Source organism: Malaclemys terrapin, chromosome 7 (assembly GCF_027887155.1).
Source record: "Malaclemys terrapin pileata isolate rMalTer1 chromosome 7, rMalTer1.hap1, whole genome shotgun sequence".
Classification (NCBI taxonomy): Eukaryota; Metazoa; Chordata; order Testudines; family Emydidae; genus Malaclemys; species Malaclemys terrapin.
This window is the reverse complement of record NC_071511.1, coordinates 53425292-53438684: the sequence shown is the minus strand read 5'-3', so window position 1 is coordinate 53438684 and position 13393 is coordinate 53425292. Positions and strand designations below refer to the sequence as shown.

The 13393-nt window shown below is 44.4% G+C and overlaps 1 protein-coding gene across 4 annotated transcripts in view; it reads right to left on the bottom strand.

Moving 5' to 3' along the window:
- FANCD2 (FA complementation group D2) overlaps positions 1-13393 on the bottom strand; it is a 178659-nt gene that overhangs the window by 59237 nt on the left and 106029 nt on the right. For all 4 annotated transcript variants that reach the window (XM_054034219.1, XM_054034222.1, XM_054034223.1 and 1 more), the window contains exons 28-32: positions 7495-7616; positions 6269-6415; positions 4881-4997; positions 2934-3065; positions 2681-2799 (exon numbers count right to left, since the gene is read on the bottom strand). In XM_054034219.1, coding sequence (XP_053890194.1) covers positions 2681-2799; positions 2934-3065; positions 4881-4997; positions 6269-6415; positions 7495-7616 — 637 coding nt within the window. The remainder of the gene's footprint in view (positions 1-2680; positions 2800-2933; positions 3066-4880; positions 4998-6268; positions 6416-7494; positions 7617-13393) is intronic.

The window sequence follows — 13393 nt, the reverse complement described above, 5'->3', positions numbered from 1 at the left end:
CTTGTAGTGTGGGGACCAAAACTGGACACAGTATTCCAGATGAGGCCTCACCAATGTCGAATAAAGGGGAACGATCACGTTCCTCGATCTGCTGGCAATGCCCCCCCCTACTTATACAGCCCAAAATACTGTTAGCCTTCTTGGCAACAAGAGCACACTGTTGACTCATATCCAGCTTCTGGTCCACTGTGACCCCTAGGTCCTTTTCTGCAGAACTGCTACCTAGCCATTCGGTCCCTAGTCTGTAGCAGTGCATGGGATTCTTCTGTCCTAAGTGCAGGACTCTGCACTTGTCCTTGTTGAACCTCATCAGGTTTTTTTTGGCCCAATCCTCTAATTTGTCTAGGTCCCTCTGTATCCGATCCCTACCCTCTAGTGTATCTACCACGCCTCCTAGTTTAGTGTCATCTGCAAACTTGCTGAGAGTGCAGTCCACACCATCCTCCAGATCATTAATAAAGATATTAAACAAAACCGGCCCCAGGACCGACCCTTGGAGCACTCCATTTGAAACCGGCTGCCAACTAGACATGGAGCCATTGATCACTACCCGTTGAGCCAGACGATCTAGCCAGCTTTCTATCCACCTTACAGTCCATTCATCCAGCCCATACTTCTTTAACTTGGCGGCAGGAATACTGTGGGAGACCGTATCAAAAGCTTTGCTAAAGTCAAGGAATAACACATCCACTGCTTTCCCCTCATCCACAGAGCCAGTTATCTCATCATATGAAATTGCTTTAGCTTTTTTAGGCCATTAAAAGCATTATGCACACTGAACACAAAACAGGGCAGTGAAAGTTCATATCCTTGCTTCAGTGAGTGTGGTAAGTATTCAGTGAGCACTCCTATACTCCTTGCATGACAAAAGGTATTCCTATTGGGGCTTAGCCAAAAAGCTTCAGAGGATGGAATTTCTTAAAAATAAACAACCACCCCTTGGAAATTTCATTCAAATATTTTAGGGGAATGTTAAGGTTCATCATTAAGCACTTAAACTTTAGTGGATGCCAAAGTTAGGGTTAGCAGTATGCCCGTAATTCTGCCCCCTTCTGTGTACGCGTTGAATGACGCATACTATTTTTCAAATACTACAACATCACACTTTTCCCCCAATTACCTAAGATACATACATATCATCTTCCACCACTGCATATTACTCTATGTATGCCCGACAAACATAGCCCATGAAAAATTTATATATAGAATGATCAGCAGAGCCATATCTTATTCACTGTATTCATTAAAAGATACTAGGCTGCAGAAAAAAAGTTTCTATGTTATTATATTGTATTATCTGAGCAATTGTAGAGGTCAAGTTTGGGCTGCATGTGCAACCGTAACTTTGGCATCTCTGGCTTGAGTGCTTAACCGTGCAAGTGAGTTTTTGTTGTTATAGTAAGGAATATGTATTTCTAATATAGCCATCATTGTAGTATCTGTGGATCAATTTTTCTCTCTTGTTGCCTGAATGCTGAGTTGTGGAGAGAAGGACTTACTGTTTTAGCTATTCCCAGATGTCTAGACAGACTGGAAAGCACAAAGATAGGTGTCTTACCGTATATACTCATTCATAAGCTGAATTTTTTTAGTAAAAAAGGGAAGCACCAGAGAAGGGGGTTGGCTTATGAACGGGTATAGAGAGGGAGAGGTGGGACACAGCCCCTCCCCTCAACAGAGGGAGCAAGAAGAGGCAGCACAGCCAGCAGAGTCAGAAGATAAGAGGTGGGACCAGAGTCTCTCCGCTTCTGGCCACGCTGCTCGCCTCCGAAGCAGCTGCAGCTCCAGGGCTGGCAGGCTGCAGCTGTGCTGCTTGGCCCCTCCCCCCAGAGCAGGCTATGGTCGCGCTGCCTGGCCTGCCAGAACACGATGCGGCCGTGCCACCCGGCCCAGCCCGCTGGAACATGCTGCAGCCGCACCGCCCGGTCTGGCCCGCCAGAGCAGGCTGCGGCCATGCTGCCCAGCCTGCCGCAGCAGCTCCAGCCAGACCAGAGACATCCTCCCCTGGCCCTCCCCAGATAAGGTGGGATGGGGAGAGTGTGTGGGTCCCGGGCTAGGGGTGGGGTCACGTGGGGGTTGGTCACAGGGGTTACTCCCCTGACCCCCAGCTTCTCCCCCCGAAAAAATTTCCCCACCAGTTGCTGTCCCGGCCCATCAGGGTAAGCAGCTGGCGCGCCGGGACACTTTGTTTACTTAGGTTTACCTCCGTGTCTGCGGACGCTCGAGGTAAACAAACCATCTTAGCCCACTGGCTTATCCTGATGGCCCAGGAGCCAAAGTTTGCTGACCCCTGAATTACTTATCCATCTTAGGGGGGGTCGGCTTATAAACGAACTGGCTTATGATCAAGTATATACGGGACTTCTGCTGGCTTTAATCCAAGATCACATGATCTGTTAAAACCAGGTAATTTCCTTGGGACCCATTTGCAGCATGGAATCTTAAATTACTGTAACCAGGGTTAATCATCTATAGTTTCAATTCTTTATAGTTTGACTGAATTTACAGCAATTGTAATACAATATATAACATTTTCTTAAAAGCCTGTATCACTGCAATTTGATGTTCTGCATGTGCTATTTGCTACATATGAGCCCTTCAATGAAGAGGAACCCCCACAAAAAGCAATAAACAGGCTTTGTTTACATATACCTATGAACATGCCACTCCTTACACTCACCAAGCAAACAGAAAGCGAAAGGCCTGCAGCAGCTGCTGGTAACAAGAAGACATAAGCTGGTGCTCCTGAATGTCCACTCTTGGTCCATCCACCACTCCCTGGTTTTCTGTCATTAGTGCCTTAAACACAGAACTATTAATTAAATATATTTCAAGAATTATCGTATGTCATTGCCCCTTCATTTCCATAAATAAAATGATATAAATCAAAAAACCCTTGGCAATTGTTAAGAATAAAGTTGCTGCCTTCTGACCTGGAAGTAATTGTGCATGTTCTCCATATGATTACACAGTGGTTTCAGCAACTCAACTGCACACTGGGCAACTTCTTGAGACGATCTCTGACATAGATGGGAGAATCCAATCTTCCTACAGGCTTTCCCCTGCTGTGAACCCAAATATTTAAAATCACTTCTTCATTCTTAATTTACAGGAGCTCAAAGATACAAGCACACCATCTGATGGAGAGAATAAAACTAACTCAGCTTGTGCAGTCCTGTTCAGTTTCACTCATTGGCAGCTACCAAGTATAAGCAGGTACATCCTCCAATTAGTGCTGCTGATTAACTGGAGTTCTAAGATAAGGCTGAATTCCCCACCCCCACTTGCTTCCACTTTATAATGTATCATGAGTAGAAATCTTGCCTTCGCTCCAACCAAGAGAAGGTGACAATGGTCTGTCTGGCCAGAGCTCTGGGATCTTTGATTCAAGGGCCTATCGCTGTGACAGGGTGGAGGAAAGGGGACAAGTCTACAGCCTGGAAGGCCAAGGGGTGGGACCAAAAAATGAATTCAAAAGTGTAAAGTTTTCTTATTATTTCTAGATAATACAAGCCTTTGTGAAGCAGGGATTCCTTCTGCCAAACAGTTCTGGAATAGGGAAGCCTGGAGGCTGGTCTGGCACTCCTCCAGAAACCATTTACTGGAGAAGAGACTCCAGTAGAGACCTAGGGGGAGGACTCACTGCTTGAATCTTCCTTGCTTCCTTACAAAAGGAAATTCTACTCCAAACAGAAGCTGCTGCTCCAGCAAACAACTTCTTATTATTATTTGTTCTATTGTAGAGTCTAGAGGCCCCATCTGAGATGATGGCCCATTGTGATAGGCGCTATACAAAATGTAGTGCCTCAGACCCTGTCCTAAAGAGCAAACAGACTAAACAGACAAAGGTTGGGAGAAAGGAAGGATTATTATCCCCATGTGACAGATGGAGAGGCGAGTCACAGAGGGATGATGTCCCATGCTGGAGCTGGGAATTGAACCCAGCTCTCCTAAGTCTCAATCCAGTGCCTGAGTCTCAGCACAAGGCCAGTTTGCCTCTCTAAAGGTGGTGCTACAGCTGGAAAACAGAAAAAAGGCACAATGGAAAAAGAGTGTAGTTTTCATTCTCATCATACTCCAAAACAACTGGACTCAAAACTTCCAACAACAAAATATTCACCCTCAGGCAGACCTGAAAAATATCAGTCCTAAAAGATGCAAGTTTGAGACAGTTATGAGCAAGTGAAAAGCGGGGGTTGTAGTGGAAATGCTCAGGCAGCCTTGATTCGGGGTGTCATTAACCCTTCTAAGTAACACAGCTCAGCACATCCTGATGGATGGGACCTCCAGGCAGGTGAGCTCAAGCAGCAGGCACATTCCAGGGAAAAGCCAGCTCCCCACACCAGAGCAACTTTGTAGCCAGCAGAGCAGACACAGAAGCAGCCTCAGCAGGTTCTGCAGCAGGGACCTAGGGACACTGACACTAATGATGCTCCAAGTCCTTTTTGCCCCGTCCCTCAGTCTCTTCACCTCAGGCTCACTCCAGCTGCCCATCATCCTTTCCTCCCCTCTCTCATCTCCTGCACCCCTTCCCATCTATGTCCTCCATTCTTGTGTCTTTCTGTTTAGCAAATCCCCTGCTAAAAAAACGTCAACCGCAACATTAAAAACAAAAACCAATTAAAAATGGCAGCATTGCCATGCCCTTTGCTGCCCAGCCCTTGGCTCACACTGCTGGCATGTTCTATCCCTTTGCCCTGTCCTGTGTCGGTCTTGCTATTTAGATTGTAAGCTTTTGCGGCAAGGACTGTGCACCACTGGTATCCCGAGCCTCAATCTAGCACAGAAGCCTCCTGCAGGCTCTCTACCTGAGGGTGAATTTCATTCTCCGTGTCTCTAGCTAGTAAACACTTTGCCCCACCTCTCCCTTTTGTACATACCTTTAAGAAAGGGGCTCTCTTTGCAGCAGGTGGTATCAGTATGTGCTCCAACTTTTGGCAAAGATCATCCAGAAGGAACACAAGCTCTGCTGGCCCTAACTGTACAATTTCTCTGGCCTACAATTTCAAGGAAGAAAATAATTCAGTATGTTCATCTGCATTATCCATCCTCAAAAGTAGGCACACAGGATCTTGGGTTATACACAGGATAGATTACCTAAACTTGTCAAGTATCAGAGGGGTAGCCATGTTAGTCTCAATCTGTAAAAAGCAACAGAGGGTCCTATGGCACCTTTAAGACTAACAGAAGTATTGGGAGCATAAGCTTTCGTGGGTAAGAACCTCACTTCTTCAGATGCAAGTAATGGAAATACATTTCCTGTAAATACTTGGTGATTTAGGGTAACGCTGATGCCCAAAATTCCCTATTACACATTCAGCTAAGATGGTTTGCATTAGAAGAGCTAATGGAAAACTGTGGAAGGATGGCTGTGAACAGCCTCCGACTTTTCCATGGACTGAGCAATATAAATCCCAGTGACCTAAAATCAACTCTGTATGTCTTTGGTCAGTTTTGTGTATGTCCTTTTCTATGCCTTCTTTTATTTTTCAATCCAAGTTATGGGTGTGGGGCCTATCGAACCTCAAGGTCCTGGTTTCACAGGTATTACCCTAACACCCTAACTGGTCCAGGACTTGGTTCTGCCTACTCATCTGATGTTGGTTACTGCGCTGTGGATGAGGGGTAAAACTCCATGCAGCAGTGGGAATGCACCTCCAATCCAGTCTTTCCCATCTGCCCTCTCATGGACATGAGACATTGCCTACCCAAGGAAAGAGCCTTCTCTCTTTTTCTTCTCATGTGCCCTGTCTGCGTGTGTCCTGTCTGGTTGGGAAAGTGACTGGAGTGAACATGATGTTCTGACAGTAGCTGAGAACGGTTTGGCTGTGACATCAGTAATGTGCCATCACTAAAACATATGTGGTTTGTGACTTGCAATCCCCATTAGCTCCAAAGGGTTTAACATGTCCCATGTGGTTAGTAAGAGAGATCAAAGCCTGAGACTGATAGAAGCTGAAAGAGCCCCAAGATGGAGCATCAGCTTGAGGTGCATAAGTAACATCTATTTGTCACAGCTATAGTGTTACTATCTGTCATAGGACCTTCTAAGGCACCTGTCTTCTCCTGTGTGTACATGGATACCTTCCCCTGAAGCAGCATACCGACTTTCTGCAGTTGGGCATAGGCCATGATGAGATTGGATTTCCTCCATTTTAGTTAAGCAGCAGAGGCTAAGTCTTCCAAACCCTCAGTGAGAATGAACCAGTTACAGCTCTGCAGCAACCTTCTGGCCCTTCTTGGTACAAGTTTACTCTGTTACACTTACCTCTGTGTGCATCTCCGAGTCCAAAATAGATTTGGTCAGCAGCCCACAGTGCAGGATGGTGAACACCTCAAGGTCTAGCTCTCGGAAGAATGCACGGTAACTCTGCAGCTGCACCAAAGGGATCCCTGACTTTTTTTCAGTGGTGTCCTGAAATGAAAATGGCAATGTTAATAGCAGAATAAAACCAATGGTCACATCTGCACTCTGGTAAAGAATACTGCATGTAAAAAATATTGGTCCTACAATATAGGCCCCTACATTATTTGGTACAACGTGTGAAAACAGCCAAGGGGCACCGGCTCCCTTGAGTGCATGATTTTCTCCAGCACAAACCTCAATTCCCTTCTGCTTCCCCTAAACTATCCCAGCTCAATAAAGACACTTCTCCCACATTCCGTCTTCCACATTTTTTCCCAAGTTGAGCAACAGGAAAGTCTTCTTGGTAGTGAAGGCGTGGAATTGTCTCCTAAGAAAGTGGTGAAATCACCACCACTTTGGACTGAATAAAGCACTAGAAAATGTGCTCGAGACCAATCCTACCTTCACCCCAGGAAGGTTGACAAAATGATCTAAGAGAGCTTTGACATCTCCAGCTTCTATGAATCTATGGTCAGAGCAAAACTCACAGTGGACTCAATGGAAGATGACATTGTGTGACAAGTGATGTGAAAGAGGAGGAAGACTGTTCAGGAAATGATTACGTCTTAGATATGAGTGTCAGATCTGGTCTTCCTCCTCAAATGAATACTACTGGTCATCCTATGTATCAAACAAGAAAGTTTCACTCTCCAGTGCTGGAATATCTTCCACCAGAACCTGCAGATCTGAGACATCCGAATCTGAGGCAAGACACTCTCTTTGATTAATCAAAGAGATCTGATCTTACAATAACTAGTGTAAAAGTAAAAAGACACCGCAGAGGTTCATGTTCTTTTGCTGCTGTGGTTAGAAGGAACAGCCATGCACCCTTCTATAGCCACACCTTTAGAATCTGCTCAAACACTACCAGAAGGTTCCACTGTATCAGCTGCATTGGTCAGTGCATCGCAAGAGCAGAACTATGCAGAGGACACTCAAAGAAGAACTAACTTTCCAAGCTCAGATGTGAGGATCATGTCAGAAAGCAGCACTGAGCTCTTGACCTGAGATTTTATCACTGTTAAGAGTCCCTCTCCTAGCTTTCTGTTTTACACACCCCTTTCTTATCCCGCACAAACCCCTTTTACCAATAGCGCCTTCTCTAGCTGTGTGGTCTCAGCTTCAGGCTGATTTCCCTCAGGATTCTCCTCCATTTGTGAGTGGTCTGCAGAGGAGTCTTTGCTGCCTTCAGATTTTTGTTTTTTTTCTCCTGGAAGAGAAATAGTTTTACAAACATAGGCCATGCCAGAATCCGAGCCTCTGCGAGGGGTCAGCCAGGCTACTGATAGGGGAATGCTCATGCTGTAATCTAGTCAGACTTAGGAAAGCATCTGACAAAGCACTACACAAAGGCTATATTGGAGATAGCCAGGGTCACAGCCTGAAATTGCAGGGCCCAGGACATTTGGGGTCCCTTCTCCACCACTCTTTTTTTCCCCTTAAACTAGTTTGCCTAATTGGGCCCCATGTTTTTACTATTATCTATATACAAGTATGTTATAATGCAGTCCTATAAATCAATAGAAATGCCCTCATTTAGAATGCTGGGGTCAAGACTAGTCACCCTATCTCAGAAACAATACTGCACAAGAAAAAAGGGTTCAGAGAAAGTTGATGAGAATAATTAGGAGCTTGGTAAAATTCTCATCTGCACAGAAACAGAAAAGATTGGGAAGGTCACCTTAAAGAGCCCAAGATAAAAGTCTTTTATGTTTGTACAGCACCTAGCACAATGGAGTCCTGGTTCATGACTAGGGCTCCTAGGTGCTATGGTAATACAAATAATAATAATTATAGTAAGTCCATACAATAATGCATGGTTGTGACATGCTATACCTCAAAATAGCATCCTGTAACCCCCATATTCATGATTGGTATATGGTTGTAATATTTCAAACAAAGCTTGCCTTGCAAGTTATCATATGAAAGCTCATGATCTGCTGAAAACCACTGTTCTGTCAAAATATGTATACTGTTAGTGTGTATGAGATTTGCTATATGGTTGTTATTAAACTATGTTGTGAGTTTGGGAGATGCCCACTGCTAGCTCTCCACTGACTAAAGGGTGGTGACCCAGACCCAGGCAAGCGTTAAATGACCATTGATCAGTAGGGGAATTGTAAACAAGGGATTTACAATTCTGCAAGAGACAGTTGTGTAAGCATCACACAATAAGAATTGCTCAACTCTATAACTCAGTTGCACAAGCACCACACAATGGGAGATTGCTCAACTCTGTGACTCAGCAAGGCCAACCAGGACCTGTCTGGGACATGACTTGAGAATATAAAATAAGGGACAGTGGTGTGGCATCATGATTCCACCTCCTGCCCTACCTATACTGAAGGCAACAAGAATGATAGGAAGACAAAGGCTTTGAACTGAAGAGACTGTCCCAAGCAGAGAAGGAAATTCAGCCTGTGTATTAAGAACTATAACCTGCCTCCGACATCCAGTTGGGTTAGAAAAGCTGTTTGATTCAAATCTTACTTAGTCTATAAGTTTAGGATTTAAAATGCCCATTCACTTTTTGTTTTCGTAGGTAACTATCTCTGACCTTTATGCCTATCACTTAAAATCTCTCTTTCTGTAGTTGTTAAACTTATTTTAATGTTTTATCCTTACCAGTGAGTTTGTCTAAAGTGCATGGGGAATCAGCTCAGGTTACAAAGGCTGGTGCATGTCCACTATCCTTTGACGAAGTGGCGAACTAATTAACGAGCTTGCACTGTTCTAGAAAAGGTCTTGAGCAGTGTAAGATGGTATATTCCTGGGGGGGAAGGCTGGGGATATTTGCTGGTGTTTACCTGTGTATAGTTCATGAGTGCCTTGGAGAGCATTCATGCAAGGTAACAGCACCTGGAAGGATTTGCTGCTTGTCACTGGCAAAGCATTGTGAGAGAAAATCCAGGCTGGAGAGTAAGGAGAGCACAGCAGACCCACAATTCTAGGTTATACCCCAGGGATCCCATCACAATGGTCTAGAGAGATTAGATGGGAAGCTTCTATTCTCCGTCTCTTACCACAAAAACAAGGGGACATTCAATTAAATCAAAAAGGGGCAAATTCAAAACTAACAAAAGAAAATACTTTTTCACACAATGTTTGATGTGGACTCTGTGATGCTATATGGAATATGGGAGACACTTTATGATATTGTTGATACCAATATTATAAAATTACAAGGAATCTGACAGATATGGCATGTAAGATATCTGTGAAAATGTTATGATTGCCAAATATCATTATCTTGTTTATATATTTGTATCACCTTTGTATTGTGAGTTATAGATATGCATGATATATCTGTGTTTCAAAACTTATGTTATGTTTCTGGGTGACACCCCCAGACAGATGGGCATCACTGCTTAGCCTGTTTGATGGCCCACCAAGGGTCATCAGCTATATAATGAACCCATTGAAAAAGCTAGGGACTACACCTTATGAGTCAGCAAGTCATGTAGGGGCATGCCTATGGACAGAACTCTAAGGCTTTTCAATGCCATGTGCTGTGAAGCTTGTGTTTGGGACACAGGAAGTACAAGCCACATGGCAAAGGATATAAAAAGGCAGCTGCATCATCTCCTTTTTGTTTTCATTCCTGCTTTTAACCTTTGGAGTAACTTTTCTACAAACTGAAGCTCTCAACAAAGGACTGAATGACCCATCCAAGCTGTGGATGTGTTCCAGAGTTCTTTCAAGCCAGCAAACTCACCAATACAGCTAAGAACCTGATACATGGACTCTGAAGTCTCGGTATGTATCTGACTGCTTCACCATTTAACACTCTCTTCTTATTCTTTATTTTTTCTTTATAATAATTTTTATAGTTTTACACTCTAAAGGATTGATTGGCAGTGTGGTATTTTGGGTAAGATCCAAACTAATATCGACTTGGTACTGTGGCTGGCCCTTTGGTGTCAGAAGAACATTTTGTATATGTGAGCAGAGTTTTTAAATAACTTCTCCCTTTACTGGACCTAGGTGCTGATTGAAGGCCAGAGAACTGGAATGCAATAAAGGTGGCTGTGTGATTTCTTTTTTTTGCTTCTCGATAACTAGCAGTCCTGCTAGTGAAGGCAGGGGCCTGGACTCGATGACCTTTCAGGGTCCCTTTCAGCTCTATGAGATAGGTAACCAGTGTGGGGGATCAGAAGCATAGTTTGTGACTGTTGGCAAGTTTAACTTCAGTTTTAACCACCACTTTGGGAGTGTCTACTCTCCTTTTTGCAGTCTGCCCTCACCTTGGCATTTTCAGTGCGGGCTACCCCAGGCACACAGAGGCACAGATTCCTTGCCCGAGGATGTCATTGTGGAGAAAACATGAAACATTTCTCTGGGTAAAAAGAAGATCCAGAATTATAAAGAGAGGCTATCTAACAGTAACTTCTTCTTCAAAAGTTGCCTCTGTACATTTGTGGGATATGGCACCCCTAATGTCGAGCTACAGAAATTCATTAAAAAGCTTTGTCCATCAGGGAATGCAGGAGTGTTCTTGAGTGAAGATGATATCACCCTACTCTGTATCAGGAAGTGGACCTCTCCAATGGCTTTATAGACAGGGCCGGCTCCAGGCACCCAAGCACATGCTTGGGGTGGCACCTGGTAAGGGGCGGCGGGGGGAGCGCGGCGCGGCATTCCGCGGGGGGGGGGGCGCTCCGGCGGCGCGGCGCAGCCCGGCGCTCAGCGGGGGAGCGGCGCGGGGGGGGGGTTCCGGCGGCGCTCGGCGGGCTCCGGCGGCGCGGAGCTCGGCGGGGGCGGGGGGCAGCACGGGGCTCGGGGGGGGTTGTTCCACGCGCAGGGCCAGGAAGGCAGGCAGAGCTTCAGAGTCTCAATGCGTGGATGAGATGTAGAGAGGAGGGGTTTACATTCATTAGGAACTGGGGAAACTTCTGGAATGGGGGGAACCTATACAGGAAGGATGGGCTCCACCTAAACCAAAGTGGAACCAGACTGCTGGCAATAAACATTAAAAAGGTTGTAGAGCAGTTTTTAAACTAGGAGATGGGGGAAAGCCGACTGCTGCAGAGGAGCATGTGGATCGGACAGAGACTTCTCTCTTAGGGGAGAGTCTAATGATAGAGAATCTCCAGGTTATAGTCAGGAGCAGAGGATGGAAGAGGATAAAGTAGGGGCCAGATCAGATGATAAACATTCACATAAAAAAGAATCTGATACATCAGAAAAGGGCAGACAAATAAACAGTGACAAGTTTTTAAAGTGCTTGTACACAAATGCTAGAAGTCTAAATAATAAGATGCGTGAACTAGAGTGCCTTGTTTTAAAGGAGGATATTGATATAATAGGCATCACAGAAACCTGGTGGACTGAGAGCAATCAATGGGACACAATCATTCCGGCGTACAAAATACATCGGAAGGACAGAACAGGTCGTGCGGGGGAGGGAGGGGAGAGAGTAGTGGCACTATATGTGAAAGAAAATGTACAATCCAATGAAGTAAAAATCTTAAGCAAATCCGTATGTTCCATACAATCTCCATGGATAGAAATTTCATGCTCTAATAAGAATATAACATTAGGGATCTATTATCGACCACCTGACCAGGACTGTGATGATGATGATGAAATGCTAAGGGAAATTAGAGAGGCTATCAAAATTAAGAACTCAATAATCGTGGGGGATTTCAATTATCCCCATATTGACTGGAACATTTCACTTCAGGACGAAATGCAGAGATAAAATTTCTCGATACTTTAAATGATTGCTTCATGGAGCAGCTGGTATAGGAACCCACAAGGGGAGAGGCAACTCTAGATTTAGTCCTGAGTGGAGCGCAGGAGCTGGTCCAAGAGGTAACTATAGCAGGACCACTTGGAAATAGTGACCATAATACAATAGCATTCAACATCCCTGTGGTGGGAAGAACATCTCAACAGCCCAACACTGTGGCATTTAATTTCAAAAGGGGGAACTATGCAAAAATGAGGGGTTAGTTAAACAGAAGTTAAAAGGTACAGTGACTAAAATGAAATCCCTGCAAGCTGCATGGGCGCTTTTTAAAGACACCATAATGGAGGCCCAACTTCAATGTATACCCCAAATTAAGAAACACAGTAAAAGAACTAAAAAAGAGCCACCGCAGCTTAACAACCATGTAAAAGAAGCAGTGAGAGATGAAAAGACTTCCTTTAAGAAGTGGAAGTCAAATCCTAGTGAGGCAAATAGAAAGGAGCATAAACACTGCCAAATTAAGTGCAAGAATGTAATAAGAAAAGCCAAAGAGGAGTTTGAAGAACGGCTAGCCAAAAACTCCAAAGGTAATAACAAAATATTTTTTAAGTACATCAGAAGCAGGAAGCCTGCTAAACAACCAGTGGGGCCCCTTGATGATCGAGATACAAAAGGAGCGCTTAAAGACGATAAAGTCATTGCGGAGAAACTAAATGGATTCTTTGCTTCAGTCTTCACGGCTGAGAATGTTAGGGAGATTCCCAAACCTGAGCTGGCTTTTGTAGGTGACAAATCCGAGGAACTGTCACAGATTGAAGTGTCACGAGAGGGCGTTTTGGAATTAATTGATAAACTTAACATTAACAAGTCACCGGGACCAGATGGCATTCACCCAAGAGGTCTGAAAGAACTCAAATGTGAAGTTGCAGAACTGTTAACTAAGGTTTGTAACCTGTCCTTTAAATCAGCTTCTGTACCCAATGACTGGAAGTTAGCTAATGTAACGCCAATATCTAAAAAGGGCTCTAGAGGTGATCCTGGCAATTACAGACCAGTAAGTCTAACATCTGTACCGGGCAAATTAGTCGAAACAATAGTTAAGAATAAAATTGTCCGACACATAGAAAAACAAACTGTTGAGCAATAATCAACATGGTTTCTGTAAAGGGAAATCGTGTCTTACTAATCTATTAGAATTCTTTGAAGGGGTCAACAAACATGTGGACAAGGGGGATCCAGTGGACATAGCGTACTTAGATTTCCAGAAAGCCTCTGACAAGGTCCCTCACCAAAGG